The 18517-nt window shown below is 35.0% G+C and overlaps 1 protein-coding gene across 1 annotated transcript; it reads left to right on the top strand.

Annotated features, from left to right (window-relative positions):
- Positions 1–3477: 3477 nt before the first annotated feature.
- On the top strand, positions 3478–18269 carry LOC113073169 (suppressor of tumorigenicity 14 protein homolog; the record flags this gene model as incomplete). Its single annotated transcript, XM_026246042.1, has 18 exons — positions 3478–3638; positions 4355–4485; positions 4576–4646; positions 4941–5101; positions 5340–5372; positions 5851–6079; positions 6170–6312; positions 6424–6527; positions 6615–6715; positions 6975–7111; positions 7243–7347; positions 7439–7546; positions 9447–9560; positions 9717–9830; positions 9924–10107; positions 11855–12123; positions 12450–12586; positions 17528–18269. Coding segments are annotated over 18 exons (2461 nt in total), but the record flags the coding sequence as incomplete, so codon positions are not given.
- Positions 18270–18517: the final 248 nt, after the last annotated feature.

The raw sequence follows: 18517 nt of genomic DNA, 5'->3' as shown, positions 1-18517 counted from the left end.
ATTGTAGTTCAATGTTACTTGCCATTTTAGTAATTAATTGTGAAATTTGTCTTAAACCCTGCATCAACATTTTTAAGTGTATTACGTTACTGTTGACCTGTAAAATAGCAAGTGTTTTAGAAAATGAGACAGGCACTACATTCTCTAACTGAGATCTCAAATATCGGTCTGTCACTGGTTTGGACGTGCTTGGAAGTCAAAATAGTGGCGCAACCATGCATTACTCAGCAGTTTGATAGTCACGCCGATGTTTTCAAAATAATCAAATGCCATCGCTCTTTCTGTCAGATGTTGTGTTGCAAAATGTTGCGCGTAGTGTGGTTTCATGCTTTATGAATTGTGTTTATTGTAAAAGTAGATGTATGATAAATATCTGTAATTATAAGAACAATATAAAGTTATAAGAGAAGGATAAAAATATATTGTACAGATTAAATATATATTTTGGCATAGTTTAAGACATTACGTTATGGTTAACTTGTAGCTGAGAGCTGCTGTGTATGTAACACTTCTATGAGTTGGAGCAGGTGCACATAAGAGGGACTGATGTTTCAATGCCTTCATGACTCATTTTTGAGTTGAATGATCCGCACCACAGCATGTTATTGTATATTTGTGTGGTGTGTGTAGAGATGCACGCATTCCACTGATCTGTTGCGACATGCTTACTTCAGTACGCTTTACTATGAGCCAACACCCACACAGACGAAACCTGAAAATGACTCCGGGATATCCCACTTATTCAGCAGTGATCAGCTGTTTTCATGCATCATGCATGTCATCATAGAATGAATGTTAACCACTTAACTCAGTTTTAGTTCACTCATTTACAGCTAGACTTTCAATGCTCATTGACTTAAATGTCTTAAGTTCACACCAAAGGCAGGTCTGATTGGAAGATGAACGGTTATTCTAATCACAGTTTGTAAATATGATAAAATTAATTTAAGTTTAAATGGCATTAGAACATCCTGGTCATTGTTCTTAAATCTGTGGCAAAGAGGAAACTACACAGACAATGAAACTCTTTAAACATGTCCTTGAAAATCTCATTGGGGACTGGCAGTTTTTATTTGGCTTCACTGCACGTTAATAGAAAATCCAAAGTCTTTGTTTCATAAATGTTTCCAATTATTCCATGAATCCAAGCTCAGGTGGGACTTTTTGTCTTGGCACATTTTTTGATACAAATGAAGTAGAATGTAGGTCATGAACCGTGTCATGTGACGGCAGTCTGAGATAACTGGACAACCAATGTTTATGAAAGACAGTTGTAGGCAAGTGTTTCATAGTGAGCAAAGTACACTTTTCGAAAGTTTGGGGTCAGTAAAACCTTTTTTGAATTCATACTTTTATTCGGTAAGGATGCATTAAAATGACAGTTTAAGGTACAATTTGTAAGATATTTGCAGTAAAATATCCAAAAACCACTAGGCTAGTGTTATATATTTTGTCCAGATGATTACTAACACTATCTCTAATGTTTTCAACTACTTGTAAATCATGAGAAAATCCCCATTCTAAACAGTGACACGGGGCAGTGCAGTCGCCTGTCAATGACGTTAGTTACCCTTTGTTACCGCCTTTACTGATGTAAAAACCACATGACAACAGTGTCATGGACAAATGCGGAAGTAGTTTCGCAACAAACTTCAAATAGAAAGAGATGCTGATCTCACTTGTGTTTTACTCGACAGGTGAGTTGTTTTGATTCATATCTTTACAGAAAACGTATGCTATTGTAACGATAAACAAGATCAGTATTATGGGGCATACGTGCCAAACGCGGGGCATTGCGCCTCTAGATCCGTGCAAGGACGTGTCTGATCCATAGTCTGATAGCATCTTTGTATGTAATCTACTCACGCAAATCGTTGAATTTGCGTTAAATCCATGAATTATCTTTCCGTCTAATTGATGGCCATCAGTGGTTGGGTAGAAGACAACAAATCCCATCATTCCATGCTCCTTCTTAGCTTCATGAAACCACGCGATTGTTATTGTTTTGGTAGTGCGCTCTCTAGTGTCAGGTCCTACAACCTGTACCTTTAAGACTTTTAAGTTGTTAAAAATTTTTAACTACTCGTAAATTACATTCATCTCAATTTCCATGAAAAATATTAAGAAGCACAACTATTTTAAACATTACAATAACATTAACATTACAGACATTACAGTAATGTTTCTTGTCCACCAAATCAGCTTATTAGAATGACTTCTAAAGGATCATGTGACCCTAAAGACTGGAATAATGATTAAAATAAATCGCAGGAATAAATAGCATTTTTAAAAACTTGTTTTAAATTGTAATGATATTTCACAATATTGCAGTTTTTACTGTATTTTTGATCAAATAAATTCAGTCTCAGTGAGAACCCCTGACTTTTGATATAGTGTACTTTACATTAAGTGTAAACACTGTTTTGTCCCAAAGTCCTTTTATTTTAATCAACTGATTTTACACATAAATTTAAGAGTATTTACTGAAATGCAATTCTTAAAAGCCTATTGAAAGTTAATACTAGTATTCATTGAATACAAAAATAATTGTTGTGTTCTGCAAATATATTGAGCTTTTGATGTTTCTCCACTGGTTTCATAACAATTGCTCTAACCACATGGACTAGCATGTCCTATCATGCCTTTTACTTCCATCATCAGACTGTATTGTGTATTCAGTGTGCTGTGTCTTGGTTTAAACTCAACACTGCTTACATTCTTAATACTTATTGCTGGTGTAATTGAGTATGTTTGGTCTATTTTCCTCTACTAACTACTGCAACCTCACTTCTAGTACGTTTCATTCTTGTCATGTCCACTTTTCATGATTCAGTCAGTTTATCGGATTAAATCGGCATAGATAAAATTCACAAATACAGTAAAACAGTAATCTTGTGAAATAATATTAAAAATTTTAAATTAAAACTTTCAGCATCATTCTTTGATCAGCATTTATTTAAAATATAAATATTTTGTAACATTATGCTGGTACATTTGATCAATCATCCTCGCTGAATAAAAGCATTCATTTAATGTTTTGTATTGTTAAAGAACGAATTACAATAATTAGTATATACATTTAAAAGTAAAAGCAGTCCTAAGTTTCACAACTCATAACTTTCAGAAATCTATGATGGATGTCATTGCTTCATAAAAATGATTGTTTTATAAAAATGGAGACATTGCCTCTCTCTCCTTCTCTGAAAACAAAGCCCATGTAGACTTTGAAGTGCGGAGCAGTATGAGCGTCTAGGGAAGTGTTCTCATGCTGCTCTTATATAATGCCTATGAATCTGTGCTTATTCTGTCAAAAAAGCTATGCAGTTTACTGTTTATTTTCTGGTCTCAATCAAAATCTTATTCTGTTGAGGATATGTGTACCGCAAGTGTCATTTTTTATTTATCTCTTCGAACTGACTTTTATGTAGTTAAATTTACAGAGAAGAGTAAAATGTATTTTGCCTCTTTTGTGTTCAGGACAAGGACTGGGACCAAGCTGTCACATTCTTGCCCAGCATCGGATAATAAAAAGCTGGAGAAGAAGAGGGGCCCTGGGAAAGTTGGGATCATTGTTGCTCTGGTGATCTTGGCAGCCGTTTTGGCTTTGATCGTTGGGCTTCTGGTCTGGCATTTCCACTGTAAGTAAGAGCTGCAGCCACAGACAGCATAACCCCTGTTTCACACTGCAAGCGTGAGCGGTGCACGAGCAGCGCGTCTGCGCAACTACATCGTCACTGCAGCAGCAGACTCTTGCGAGTATTCACACTGGAAGCGTATAAACTGCATCACAGCAGCGACTGCAAAGCGTGTTCGGCAGAAAATATAACCATTTCAAACAATGAGTATAATTCTTTCAACATTTGTTTTTATAACAATACACCATACTTTCACCCAAAACGATTAATTAAAAAGTTTAAATGGGTAAATATATATTTGTTATACTTAATTTTCTTTTCTGGCATAATTGTTAAAACACTAGACATTGTCGTTGTTGTTAAAACTCTTGACATGCTTATTCTGTGCATTTTTAATAAGTTTTGTGTAAAATCATATTTATTTTTCCATCAAACGTGTGCTTTCACTTTAATTGAGCGTGAGCAGCACAGCAAAAATAGACCGGACGCCGAAACCCCCGCTTCACTGCTGTTCACGCGACGCTCCTGCTTGACGCTCACGCGCTGCTCCTGGTCCCGGTGTGAATGCACTCATTGATTAACATGGACGCCGAAAAAATATGCGCTGCCCGCGCGCCACTCACGCTTGCGGTGTGAAACAGGGGTAACACTGTTACCGGTGTCAGTCATGATGGTGCTGATCGTGTGTTTATTGGTTCATGTCTTCCTGGTGTCTGCAGTCCGGAAAGATTTGAAACTACAGAAGATTTACACAGGCTCACTTAAGATAACAAATGAACAGTTTGTGGAGGCATATAAAAACCAGGACAGTACAGAGTTTAAAGACCTGGCAAACAAAGTCATGGCTCAGGTGAGAAACAAATTTATTGAAACAATTTTTTATTTATAGCAATGATAGTGAAAATTGTATTTAATGTAGTTTTTTTTTATTCATACTTAGCTGAAATCATTGTACTCGGAAGCTCCAGAACTATCAAAACATTACATTAGTTCCAAAGTTATAGCCTTCAGGTACGTTTACATGAAAACATAGATTTGCTCACCAGTGGATCCTCTGCAGTGAATGGGTGCCGTCAGAATGAGTGTCCAAACATCTGATTAAAAACATGCGTTTGTTCATTACCCAAAATGTTTCTATCAGCTGTTTGGACTCTAATTCTGACTGCAAACATTCACTGCAGAGGATCCACTGCTGTGCTGAGCAAGTGATGCAATGATACATCACTGAAGAAACAAATTCATCTACATCCTAGATGGACATTTTCAGCTGTTTTAATCTCATTCTGTCTGTCTGTCTCTCTGCAGTGAGGGCAGTGTAATCGCTTACTATGAGTCAGAGTTTGCTGTTCCAGTGGGACAGGAAGCAGCAGTGGATCGGGCTGTGAGTAAATTGAATGAAATGTATAACAACAAAGTTCGCAGAGTTCAACAAGGTCCCCTGGTCTTTGAGCACGTTGTGTCTTCAGGTAATACTCTTGGATTAATGGATCTCATTAAAGCATGTCTAGGTCCTATATAGAAACTTTGCATTACCAAAATGATGCCGCATTTCACTGCTGGTTATACATTCAATTATTGAACCTTGATTAAAGAAACAAATTTACAAACTTACAAACAGTGCAACAGTAATCAGATGTATAAATATAATTTTAAAAAATTATCATTTAAATATCAATCATAACTGTGTCAATCTTTCCTTAACAGCTCTGGACACACGTCTGTTCTCAAAAGCTAGGAGTGAGTATTGTGATACTTATGTCTGTCATATACTCTCTTTTCCAAAACCTAGTGAGCTGCCTCCATAGAAAGCAAGTAAAGTTATCATAGATGTCAGAAAGGCTGTTACTGATTACGGTTTAAAGTAAAACATCATTGAAATATGTTAATATTCCTTCATAAATAAGCTGCATTGTTGTTGTTATTAATTTGGGAACTCAATTCTATCGAACAGTAGTAATACATTTCTGTCAACAATTCAAGTAAAAAAAAATATTTTGGTGGTTGTGCATCTAATGGTAGTTTTACCAAATTAAGTGCTGAAATACTCTCTCATTTTGTCAAACATACATTGATTTCCACTTTTATGTCACTTAGTGGAAATCATAGGGACCAAAGTTCATTAGGTTTTGGAACAGGACTGTATTCCCTAAGCACATTCACACATGTATCCAATAATAAATGTGTTAGATTAACCTTTTGTTTTCTGTATGTCCAGCGAGATTCACCCAGCAAACCAGGACTGCTGCTGAAGAGATCATTACATCACCGGGTTTCCCTGACCAACCTTACAGTCCAAACTCCTTTGTGCAGTGGCAGCTTCGGGGAGACCCAGGCCACGTGCTGAAGTTGACTTTTGACACCTTCAACCTGGAAAAAAACTGTTCAAATGACTTTGTGAGAGTGTATGACTCGTTGGTCACCATGGACCAGTTCCTCATGGCAGAGTGAGTTGTGTTTTTGGATGTAGCTCCGTCTGGTGGCTGTATATGCAACTGTAAGGCATTTTAATGCAAGGTTCTTTCTCTCTTAAACAGGAAGTGTGGATTTTATTCTCCCAGTAATCCTTTATCCTTCATCTCGTCCCGGAATGTTATGTTGGTCACCTTGGTAACCGACGAAGACGAGAATTTTCCTGGTTTCAGAGCCAGTGTGACTCAAATCAGTCGAGATAGCAGCGGTAAAAATGAATCCTGGCTGGCTTATTAACAACATTCTTGACTGATTAATAGTACTGCATGCTTCACTCTGAAATGTTGAGCCTCTCTCACTGGTTCTCCCCTTTCAACAGAAGTTGCATGTGGGGGTAAATTGGGTGGATCCTCCGGTAGTTTTCAATCACCCAACTTTCCCAGTTATTACCCACCCAGCACCACATGTCAGTGGGACATCGAGGTAAGACCAAAACACACATTTTGAACCAGTCGTTGTCATGCTTAACCACTTTTATAACAGCATTATATCCATCTCTGTTGTTTAAAGGTTCCTAATGGTAAATTCATCAAGCTGAAGTTCCCCAAGTTCATGGTTTCTACACAGACTGTAAATTGCCCAGGAGATAGTGTGCAGATTGTTGGTAAAAGGTCAGTAAATTAACACTGTAAAACAGAAATTTATAATTAGACATTTTTTACAGAATTGACTCTTGTACAATATTTAGTTCTGGTCCTTCAGTCTGATTGGCTGGATGATGTTCCTCCAAGAGTTCTGATAAAGCGTATGACAGCATTGGACTATTCACTTTTGGATATTCCTCTCGGTCTAAACATGTCTAAATATCTTTATATCATTTATTTTGAGATTTCATACACAAGTTCAACGTTTTTGTTTGTTTCTTCGCAGCACATTGTGTGGGCAGCTGCCTGCTAATACCATGGTTCCAGTCAGCAGTAACCAGGTGACGGTTGTGTTCAAATCAGATTCATCAGAAGTAGATCGAGGTTTCAGCGCCACTTATGAGGTCTTTGACCCCTCTGACCGTAAGTAAAAAACTTTCATTATTTTAGTAGCAGTCTGACCTTAGATAGAAAAAATTGACTAATTGATGCCAGTTTTTAAAGTGGTGTCAGTGTGAACATTAAAAAGTAAATTCAGTTTCTGAATCTCTCAGCTTGCCCGGAGCAGTTCCAGTGTAACAACAAACGCTGTATAAAACCAGACTTGCGCTGTGACGGCTGGAACGATTGCGGTGACGGCACAGACGAGAGGAGCTGTCGTAAGAGCTTAAATTCACACACAGAATTGCACGCTTGCTCTCTGAATATGAGTTTGAGTTCAGATATACAGAGTTTGAATGTGGATTTCAGAATGTGATGCCAGCATGATCCAGTGCAAAACTGGGATCTGTAAGCCGATGTTCTGGCGGTGTGATGGAGTAGATGACTGTGGAGATGGCACAGATGAACTTAATTGTGGTAGGACCCTTTTCTGCTTTCCTTTCTCTCCTGTCTTTTATTTCAGTTTACCCTCTGTTATGAATCTAAATTTGAGGAATACTGTCTCCGTAGGCAATATAGGGAAAAGACATGAACACTCATTGGTTCTGTAACATTCAATATACAAGACAGCATAGATGTAGCATTTATGGGCTTTTTAAAATATTAATCACTATTTCTACCAGGAAATCAGTATTTTATTCACTTAGATTTCTAGTTTAATCAGGGGGACTCTGAAGAATATATAAAGCATAAAAAAGTTCCAAAATTTCCTAAAATTTAAAAGTTTCCTTCCCAAATCAATCCGAGCATCTTCAAGAATCTGCTAAAAACACATCTCATCAAAAATCACTTTTCCTTTTTAGACTTGAACTCTATTTATTTGCTGCTTGTTTTCTTAAAAAAAAAACTAGCTTACTAGCTTTCTAATCTTTTTGTATTCTGTTTTATTTTCATTTATTATACAATTAACAAAAGCAACAAAGACCTAAAACTAGCTTGCTTTCTTTTTCTATTCTGTCTGTTTTCATTTTATTTATTATATTATTAAAAACTTGAAGGTGTACTGTGTCAAGCTAACTGAGACTTGTTATAGATCTTGTATATCATTGCTCTTTTGTTGTTTTTGATTGCTTCCATTGTCCTCAGTTGTAAAACGCTTTTGATAAAAGCATCTGCTAAATGACTATATGTAAATAAAATTTGAAATTAGTTAACAATGCCATTATGCTATGCTAACTGAATGCTCATATTTGATACATTTTAAATGAAATTTTCAAAAAAAAAAAAACGCCATATGTATAATCAATTAAACCTAAGTAGCTTCTATCCACAAAATGTTAATCTTGAATAACAATATAAGTTATTCTTACATTCTCATTTGCCATTTCAACGTAGGTATATATCTTTTCACAAGTTTATGTATGTTTTTCCTCCATTGCGGATGTCCTGTGGTGTCACCCCTTCAGTTTTTGTGTGTTGTCTGCATTGTAACTGACATTTTTGACAAATTATGTAACAAAAAATCAATATTTCTATCAAAGCTTGAAACAACAAAAAATTTAATCTGTTCACTCCAAGCAGAATCAGTATTTTTACATTTCTGTTCCTGTGTTCCTCTGTATTATTCCTGTTACGAAACCAGGAGTTTGAGTAGAAGGAATACCGGTTAATAATGTTATTTTTGTTATGTTATCTTTACTCAAAAAGAAAAAATAAGAGATGTGTGTGAATAGCTACAGTATTATCTTTTCTTGTTTTTGGCCAAAAGTAGGGTATTAAACAAAATAAACATTAAATTAAGACCTTTTAAAAAACATTCAAGTATTGTTTTAGATTTAAATAGGTTTGCTGCATTGTTAAAAAAACGCTACTTGAATAAGATTGTGTTTTGAGAGTGAAAAAAAAAAAAGTTGCGTATAGGCTCACGTTGTGTAGCTTTATTATTACATTCAGTAATAATGTTTACAAACATTATAAACACAGTTATTGGTTTCTCTCCATAACAAATCCTCTAAAGTTAAGGCTATGCGTTAAGGCTATAAAAAACGTTGATTCAAAAACAAATTAATTTAAGATGAAACTGATGAAACCGCCTAACACAAATTCAAATGTTTAGATATTTGTGATGTATCTGGATGCTGAAATATTATTTTTTAGTTTATAGGCTTTGTAGCATCGACATAAAACATCATGCTTCACATCGGCTATCTCAGCACAGTGAGGCACTGGTCACGCTGAACACAACAGATTGTACAATGGAGAAGTGTAACTTTTTGTTTGTTACGACTACCAGCTTCTGTCTTCTCTCTTCTTCATTCTCTCCCACTCAAAAACACATCCTTACCTGGTTTAACATAGATGCTCTCTTCTCTGGCAGGGTGTAAGGTTGGAGAATTTAAATGCACGGACAATCAGTGTGTCTCAGAGAAGCTGAAGTGTGACGGGAAACAAGACTGTAAAGACGGCTCAGATGAAGAAGGCTGTACGAGAGGTGATGATATGTTCCATAAAGAATAATACAAGCCCGTTTATTTATTTTAGTGCTATTTTTGTTGATTATTGTATTCAAAAATATTTTGAGAGATATTTTTCGAGAGCAGTTTCCTTCTCTACATTCTTTCTCATTGCATGTCTCTCTGTCTTACAGATATTTGTAAAGTCTCAACATTTGCGTGCAATAATGGCAAATGTATCACAAAACAGAACCCTGTGTGTGATGGACAAGATGACTGTGGCGACAACTCGGATGAATCTAGCTGTGGTGGGTGGAATCTACTTTCTCTGTTCTTCACCACATATTCTGCATTGTTTAATCTTGATTTAAGTGTTCTCTCGCTCTTTCTTTCTCTTCTAGACTGTGGTAAGAGGGCTTTCTCCAAGTCTCGAATTGTGGGTGGACAGGAAGCAGATGAGGGCGAGTTCCCATGGCAGGTCAGCCTGCACATTAAAAACGTAGCACATGTTTGCGGTGCATCCATCATCAGTGAACGATGGCTTGTGACGGCTGCCCACTGCGTACAAGATGATGCCAAAACCAAGTAAATGTTCTTTTTGTTTCTTTTTTCTTTCTTCAATCTATAACTTTCACTTGAAAAAACGCTCCATTAACGAAACATTTCTGGCCTCAAAAACTGCTTGGACTCTTACACTATAGGTCAAAAGTTTGCACTAAATAGGATTTCTAATTTCTAAATAGGATACTTTTTTTTTTTTTTTATGAAGGAAGTCGCCAAGGCTTGGGTTTTTGATTATATATACAGTAAAATGCTATTACATTTTTAAATAACTTAACTATTTTAATATATTTTAAAATGGCATTTATTGCTGTGATCAAAGCTGAATTTTTAACATCATACTATGTCTTCGGGGATTATTCAAAAATCATGCTTTGTAGTTATCTTTTATTAATGGTGCTTTTTTATTTAAAACAATCCTTTTTTCAGAATACTTTGATGACTAGAAAGTTCAATGAACAACATCTATTTGAAATAGAATCTTATGAATGTCTTTACTGTCTCTTTATCAATTTAATGTGTCCTTGCTGAATAAAAATATTAATCTCTCTATTTTTTAATCTTTAAATCTGGACCCAAATGTTTGAATGGTAGTATATCATGATTTCAACAAAAACGTTGAGCAGCAAAAACTGTGTTCAACATTTATAATAACGAGAAATAAAATTTCTTGAGCAGCAAATCAGCATATTTAGATGGATTTCTGACACCGAAAACTCAGTTTTGCCATCACAGGAATAAATTACAAAAAATATTAAAATGGAATACATTTTATTAACATTTTATTTTAAATGGTAAAATTATTTAACAATTTCACTGGTTTTACTGTATTTTCCTTCAAACAAACTGTCTTGGTGTGCAGAATAGCTGTCTATAGAAATTATAATGTAAAAATGTAACTTCTTTGTATTGAATAGCAAAATTTCAGAGAAGTTCTAGTATCTCGGTTTGGTATGTTGCCACTTAGATTGAAAAAATAACATGTACATTAAAGCTACACTATGTAACTTTTGGACCTCTAGCTGTTAAAAATATGCTTGTGTCTTGTGTAAAACATTGTTTTGTCTGTGGTTCAATGCACTGCTGTACACAGATACAGGACATCTTATCAGCTAAAATAACAAATAAAAAAACGTTTTTTAATGTAGATTTAATCTAATCAGTAAAGTCTTAAAGGGTTAGTTCACCCAAAAAATTAAATAAGCCCATGTTTTTTTACACACCCTCAAAGCATCCTAGGTGTACATGACGTTCTTGTTTCAGACACATCCAATTGAAGTTATATATAAAATTGTGGGAGTAGGCAGGCATTTTTGTTCAACAGTCCAAAAGTAGTCCAATAAAGCATGCGCATCTGTAATAAAACATGCCTCCCATGGCTCCAAAGTGGTGAAAAAAAATCCATGCATTTTTGTAAGAGAAATATCCATATTTAAAATGTTATAAATACTTTTTTTGTGTGCGAGACACATTTTATTATGGTTGCGCATGCTTTATTTGACTTCTTTTGGACTGTTGAACAAAAACACCCACCTACTCCCATTTTAAAGCTTGAAAGAGCAAGGACAAGTTTTAAAATTTAGATTGGATTCATCTGAAAGAAGAAAGTCATATAGACGTAGGATGCTTTGAGGGTCAGTAAAACATGGACAAATTTTCATTTTTGGGTGAACGAACCCTTTAAACTTGTATCGATCCGTTACATTTCTTACTCAAGACACTTAGGATGGCAGAGAAAACATTAATGTCTGTACATCTGATGAATTCACAGATATGGTCAGCCAGGAACATGGGAAGCATACCTAGGTCTCCACAAACAAAAAGATAAACAGCAGGCAACAAAGAGATTCCTAAAACAAATCATTCCTCACCCATACTACAACCACTACACCTATGACAATGACATCGCTCTGATGGAGCTGGACTCACCTGTGACCTACGGTGCAACCATTCAACCCATTTGCTTGCCCACTGCCACTGACGTCTTCCCGGCTGGTGAAACAGTCACTATCACCGGGTGGGGTGCCACCAGAGAAGGGGGTCAGTAAAAGAACTACACAATGATGCTTTATACCTTTCACAAAGCCTATTTCATTAGTTACACTTTGCCCTAACGTTCCATTTGTTAACATGAACTAACAATGAAAAATAATTCTAAAGCATTTATTTCTATAGCATCTTAATGTTATTAGTTAATTGATTTTGACATTTACTAATACACTTTAAAAACAAAAAGTTGTATATTATTTATTAGACTCAGCGAACATGAACTAGCAATGAATAGTTGTATTCTGACTAACTAATGTTAACAAATATTTAGAAATATTGTAACTAAAACCATTCAGTAACTGGTGTGTGTATTTCAGGCGCTGGAGCAGCTGTGCTGCAGAAAGCAAATGTTCGCATCATCAACAGCACAGTGTGTGATCAACTAATGAATGGACAGATCACATCTCGCATGACGTGTGCAGGCGTTCTGACAGGAGGAGTGGATGCTTGCCAGGTGGGTTTCATACGCTGCTTAAAAGTCTATTTTCACTGGAGCAGAACCACACTTTAAGTGCTTTAAACATACAATTGCTCTTTCAAACCATGTATAGTTTTATTTCTGTTTATTTCGTTGTTTGGTTTAGTGATCAGTAATACAGATTTTTATTTATTTATTACAATACCAGTTTTGGTCAACATATTCACTTATCAATGCAAATGTTCCCTATTTTCAGATTTAGATCACTTTTTACCGTGCTCTCTTAAAATCACTTATATTTTAATTAAGGATGCACCAATAGGATTCTTAGTGGCCAATACCGATATTTGATACTTCCTCTTTTATTATAAATTTTGGCATCAATATAGTATTTTGATCATGTTTTAAATCAGCAAAGTTCTAAAACACCTGCATTAAATTATACTAGCAATTTTATTGCTGCATCATCAAATAATTTGGTGCCGATACCGATATTAGAGAGTACAAAAGACCAATACTGATATAGCACCGATATTCTTTGTGTATATTATAGTACAGTACCAGTCAAAACTTTGGACCCTTTCATTTTCGTTTTGACTTTTTGTTTTCAAATTCAGTTTAATTTTAATTAGTTTTTAAACTGGGTTTGCTAGTTTAGTTTAGTTTTTAGTTTTTGAAAATGCTTAGTTTTAGTTTAGTTTTTATTAGTTTTAGTCTTTTTTGTAATTTAGATTATTTGTTGGGGCAAGATTCAAAAATGTCTGAAAAAGTATTGTGTAATAACTCAATAAAAATATTATACAATTTTTTGAAAATGTTCATTCAAAAATAAAGCCAGTACATAAAATTTACATATGGGCACAAATATGTCTCAACACTCCACAGTAAGTGCAAAATGTCTAAGTGACGTGTGCCAGTAAAAAAACCTAAAGAGCCAACAGACTAAAGAAGACATACATGAACCGCATGTATTCAACCTATTTTTGAGCCACAACAAGACATTTCTGTCAGATTGTCAGGGACCTCAATCTGAGAAAAGAACATGACAAATAACCCCCCCCCCCAAAAAAAACCTTGAAATAAAGCTTTTCAATTTTTTTTGTGTGCCGTGTGGGTGTGAGTGTGCATGGGTGAGAAAGAGAGAAATGGCTTTACTTCAGTCAAACAATAACCTATACAGGATTCACAGCCTATACAAATACCACAGCTGTACAATTTTCACAATCTATACTATATTTACCCTATACAATAGCCTACTCATCTGGATTGAAGCAGCAAACATTCAGAGTAAGAATAAACAAATGACATAACATTGTTTAATATTTGAATCACAGCTTATATAGTGTTTTGACATCGACAACCCAAATGCATTTGACTTCAAAATTGTGACTAGTTAACTTTCTAATGTAGCAATCCCTTCTCAGATCGACATTAACACACGGACAAAATTATATTCAGAATTAAAAAGTATTTGTATACCTCTTTTTAATGCGTGATTGTGTAAAGGTGTTCACGAGATACCAGCCTTCCTATGGAATTACATTTGTTTCAATAATGAACGAAACTTTATAAAACTGAACGTAACTTTTTCAGAAAATATCAAAAATATGCCATTACAAAAGAAGAAAAACACAATGAAAATGAAAAAAGTGAACTCAGTCGCACAAATTTAACAGGCTCTTCAAATATGCTTGATTCTTTGTTTAAGTTTTTCAAAGATTTCGGTTTCGCTAATCGTGGCCATTGCCACAGATTTCACTTACGGTTTGCAGTTTTTCGTTTGGTCTTTTGACACAAACCTCGCGTGGGGGTGGGGTTAACAGTGATCTACTCTGATTGGATAGTGAGCTTTTGATGGACCGGTGCTCTCTGACCGGGAAGTACGCCACTCAGTGGCGCGCATATTGCAAAACTCTTGTGGTGATTAAATCTGGTCTCTACTGCAAAAAATTCTTTTTACAGACAAAGTGAAAGACATTTATTTTAAGCTCATTCACAGGTTCTACCCTGTAAAGAAGTTTATACAAAGATTTAAATCTGACATTGATCTTACATGCTCTTTTTGTTCGAGTTCTGAAGAAACTGTACACTTATTTCGGTCATGTCCCTACATTCAGAAACTTTGGGATGATATCGGTGTATTTGTCAAGTGTAAGATTTTGCAAGTCTTCTCAGTAAATATGAAAAACATTATATTTGGGTATTATGACTCTGACCCCACAAACGAAAATAACCAGTTTTGTTATGATTTAAAAAAAATCCTAAACAAATTTCACATTCACAAATGTAAATTCTCCAACTGTAAACCGGTCTTCTGTGTTTTCTGAAAGAAATGGAAAACTATTTGAATGTAATCTCAGTATCTAATAATAAGAAAGCTATAAGGACTGTTAGATTTGCTCTGCCTTTGATCTCCTTGTTTAATTTTTTGATTTTTTTTTTCGTGGTGTACGTGATGTATGTTTATACCTTTGTATGTTTTTGTTCTATGCATTAATAAAAATAGAAAAAGAAAAAAAAAGCTCTCGCGGTGATTTGTATGCAATATGTATGCAATATGCCTTGTGTTACTAAATGTATAAATAATATTTGACCTTCGATCGTCTCAGTAAAGATGAGCTTTCAGGAGACAGAGACACGGAGCGGCATCATCTTCCTCCTCCGCTTGTCCTTCAAGGCAGCTTGAAGTAAGCTTGTGTTACTGAAGTAACATCGATACAGGTTTTTCATGTTACAGTGTGTTACAGTTTGTTGTGGGTTGTTATTGTCATTCAGTAACACAAGCTTACTTCAAGCTGCCTTGAAGGACAAGAGCTCATCTATACAGACTGAGCCGTTCGAAAGACAAATATTATTTACATATTTAGTAATACAAATCACAATCATGAGAGCTTTCCAATATGCGCGCCACTGAGTGCCATCTGTACTTCCCGGTCAGAGAGCACCTGTCCATCAAAAGCTCACTATCCAATCAGAGTAGATCACTGTTAACCCCACCCCCATGAGAGGTTTGTGTCAAAACACCAAACGAAAAACTGCGAACCGTAAGCGAAATCTGTGGCAATGAATACAGAATCCACGATTAGTGAAGAAAAATGTTTGAAAATCATTAACAAAGAATGAAGCATATTTGAAGAGCATGTTAAATTTGTGCGACTGAGTTAATTTTTTTCATTTTCATTGTTTCTTTTTTCTTCTTTTGTAATGGCATATTTTTGATAGTTTCTGAAAAAGTTACGTTCAGTTTTATAAAGTTTTGTTCATTATTATTGAAACAAATGTAATTCCATACCTTCCGCGAATTTGCTTTCGTCGTCGAACACTCGTTCTCATGGAGACGCGGTGTGCACGTGTATGTGAGAGAGATGCGTGAGTGAGAGACGCAGGGAAACGCAGCTGAACATTATTTGCTCTATGACGTGTATTAATATAATGTGTACGTTCCCTTGTAACTGGAATCATGGCGGAATTTCATGTGAAGTCCACTTTGCAGTGCACTTGCAGTCGAATAAGACAATGTTTGAATGCTCCTCTCTGAACAAGAAACCACCTTACTGAAGGGAAAGTGTTGACTGGTGTCATCTCGTGAACATGCTGGTGGATGTCCACCAAATTTGGACATGTCCTTTTAGCTCGAGGAGCCTTCTCGAACGCCTCAGTCTGCGCGTCGCTAGCCCCCGTGGATCGCTAGATCGGTCAGCGCTGGGCCGAATTTAATCGCCCAGATACCGATTTATCGGCGACAGGCTCATATCAGCTGATAATATTGGCAAAACGATATATCAGTAGGGCTCTAATAATTTATAATAAACATGAATTGAATCCATTTAACATTCAGCAGGCCTACATAAATAAAACAGAAAAAGATGCATATTATATAAACAGTGCTTTTTAGGTAGGTTTAACAGTTTTCAGATACAGAGATAAAGTAAACAAATGAAAAATAACACTTCACTTCATAAATTAAATACATATTGATTTTTCTTTATTAAAACATACATTATGATTAACGTGCTGTGTTTTGTTTAGGTCTTATGGTGATTTTTGGAATGAAAAAGGACGCAATAAACATAATAAAACATCAGAAAAGTTTTGATTATTCAGATGAGGTCCGCTACACTTATCAATTTACAAAAGTTATTTAGTCAAGAATAGAAAGCGTTTTTTTTTCTTATTTATTTATTTTTTGTCTTTTCTTTATTGATTAGCATTAAAGTGCAGACAGCAGCGCTAGGAATATGCAACAGACAATAAACAGCTCAGTGCCTTCATTCAGTTAATTAGTAAACCATCGGTTAGTTATGTTAGCTTTTTTCCTTATATAGCCAATATGCTGATTGTTGTGAATGTAGGAAAAATCAGACGATAAATATCAGTGGCCGATACATTGGTGCATCCCTAATTTTAGATAGTGATGCAATGCCAAAATTCAATTGAGGCATTTTAATTTAATGTTTGTGTTTTACTTTATAGTTTTATTTTTTTATGTAACATTGAATTTAAAATTGGCCTTTTAGCGGTTATCATACAATATACAATTATTATCAATGTTGTAATTTATATTTAATTTTGATATGAACCAGAATGTTAATTTCAGTCCACTCATAAAGCATTTAAAATGAATAATTTTTGTTTATACGGTTTAATGTGTAGAAAATTTAGAAACAATTGTTTACTTTTAATATCAGCCTATTATTGGTTATAGACCATAAAATGGAAATTAAATATGGGTTTTTTGGTATTAACCATAATTTTAAAATCTATGCATTCAGACAAAAAAATATAGACTTTTAATATCTGCCATTTTATTGGTTATTTATCATAAAATAACAATAATGATCTGCTTTTTAATTATTTGCAGAATTTTTATATTGGTCGTCCTTAATTTAATTGCCATTTTATTTAACTGTTTCTCCTTATTTTTCTTTGTTCGCTCACATTTTAGTATCTAAATAACCCCTTTTTTTCTTTCCTTAGGGTGATTCTGGCGGTCCTATGACTTTTTTAACAAATGGTCGTATGTACCTGGCGGGAGTGGTGAGCTGGGGGGACGGCTGTGCTCGCAGAAACAAGCCAGGCATCTACACAAACGTGCCAAAATTCAGGGCCTGGATCAAGGAGAAGACAGGAGTATAAATAGCTCGAAGAAATTTTATGAACTGTTTTGTTTTCTCAGGTCACATATGTTTTAATAACATACATGGAATAACCCAGCATAGCTTGGCTGAAGAGAGGGATGAACTTTTTGACCTGTTTTTTTTTTTTTGTCTAACAATTGCTTTATACATTTGTATATTTTAAAAGGAGAGCGGTTTGAGGGTTTTATTCTGTCTAAAGATATGTAAATAAATGTCTTACTTTCTCCTTTTAACGGTTTTGTGGTTTTTAGTGACTACTTTCTTAAAGTGAAGCTTTTTTAGATTTAGCTTGTTTTAGTCTGTACCTTCAGCCTTCTTTGGTTCAAGGAGTGTGTGTTTCTAGTGTAACACTCACGTGCTTAAATGTGAACATCATAAGTCTTTCCATGATTTTTGTGCTGTATGTATGTATGTAATGTGATTTTAAAGTTTGAGTTACACGTGGAAACACTTGAAAAGAAATCAAGAGTCTGGAGCGCTTTAAATTTGATTCAGGGATTTCAATAAATTTAGAAAAACAAAACAATGTTTCATTCACAATTTCTGCAACCTTTTACAAATAAAATGTGTATCTTGATTAATACAGTGTGAAATAAGTGTAATACTTACTAAAAGAGTGCGACAAAACGATACTAGAAGTACAAATTCCATTCATTTTCTCCCTATAGAAGATTGTTTGAAAACTTCAAATACAGTCTAACAGACATTTCAGACATTGTCAGTCAATAATATACCCATTCTGTTATTTCATTGTTAATAGTGTTGAACAATACAGTTTTTCAAGAGTTACACATCTGTGAATGGACAATTATTTTGTAACCTTTTCTTC

This window comes from Carassius auratus, unplaced genomic scaffold (assembly GCF_003368295.1).
Source record: "Carassius auratus strain Wakin unplaced genomic scaffold, ASM336829v1 scaf_tig00011525, whole genome shotgun sequence".
NCBI classification, from domain to species: Eukaryota; Metazoa; Chordata; class Actinopteri; order Cypriniformes; family Cyprinidae; genus Carassius; species Carassius auratus.
This window is presented reverse-complemented; position numbering and strand designations above follow the sequence as displayed.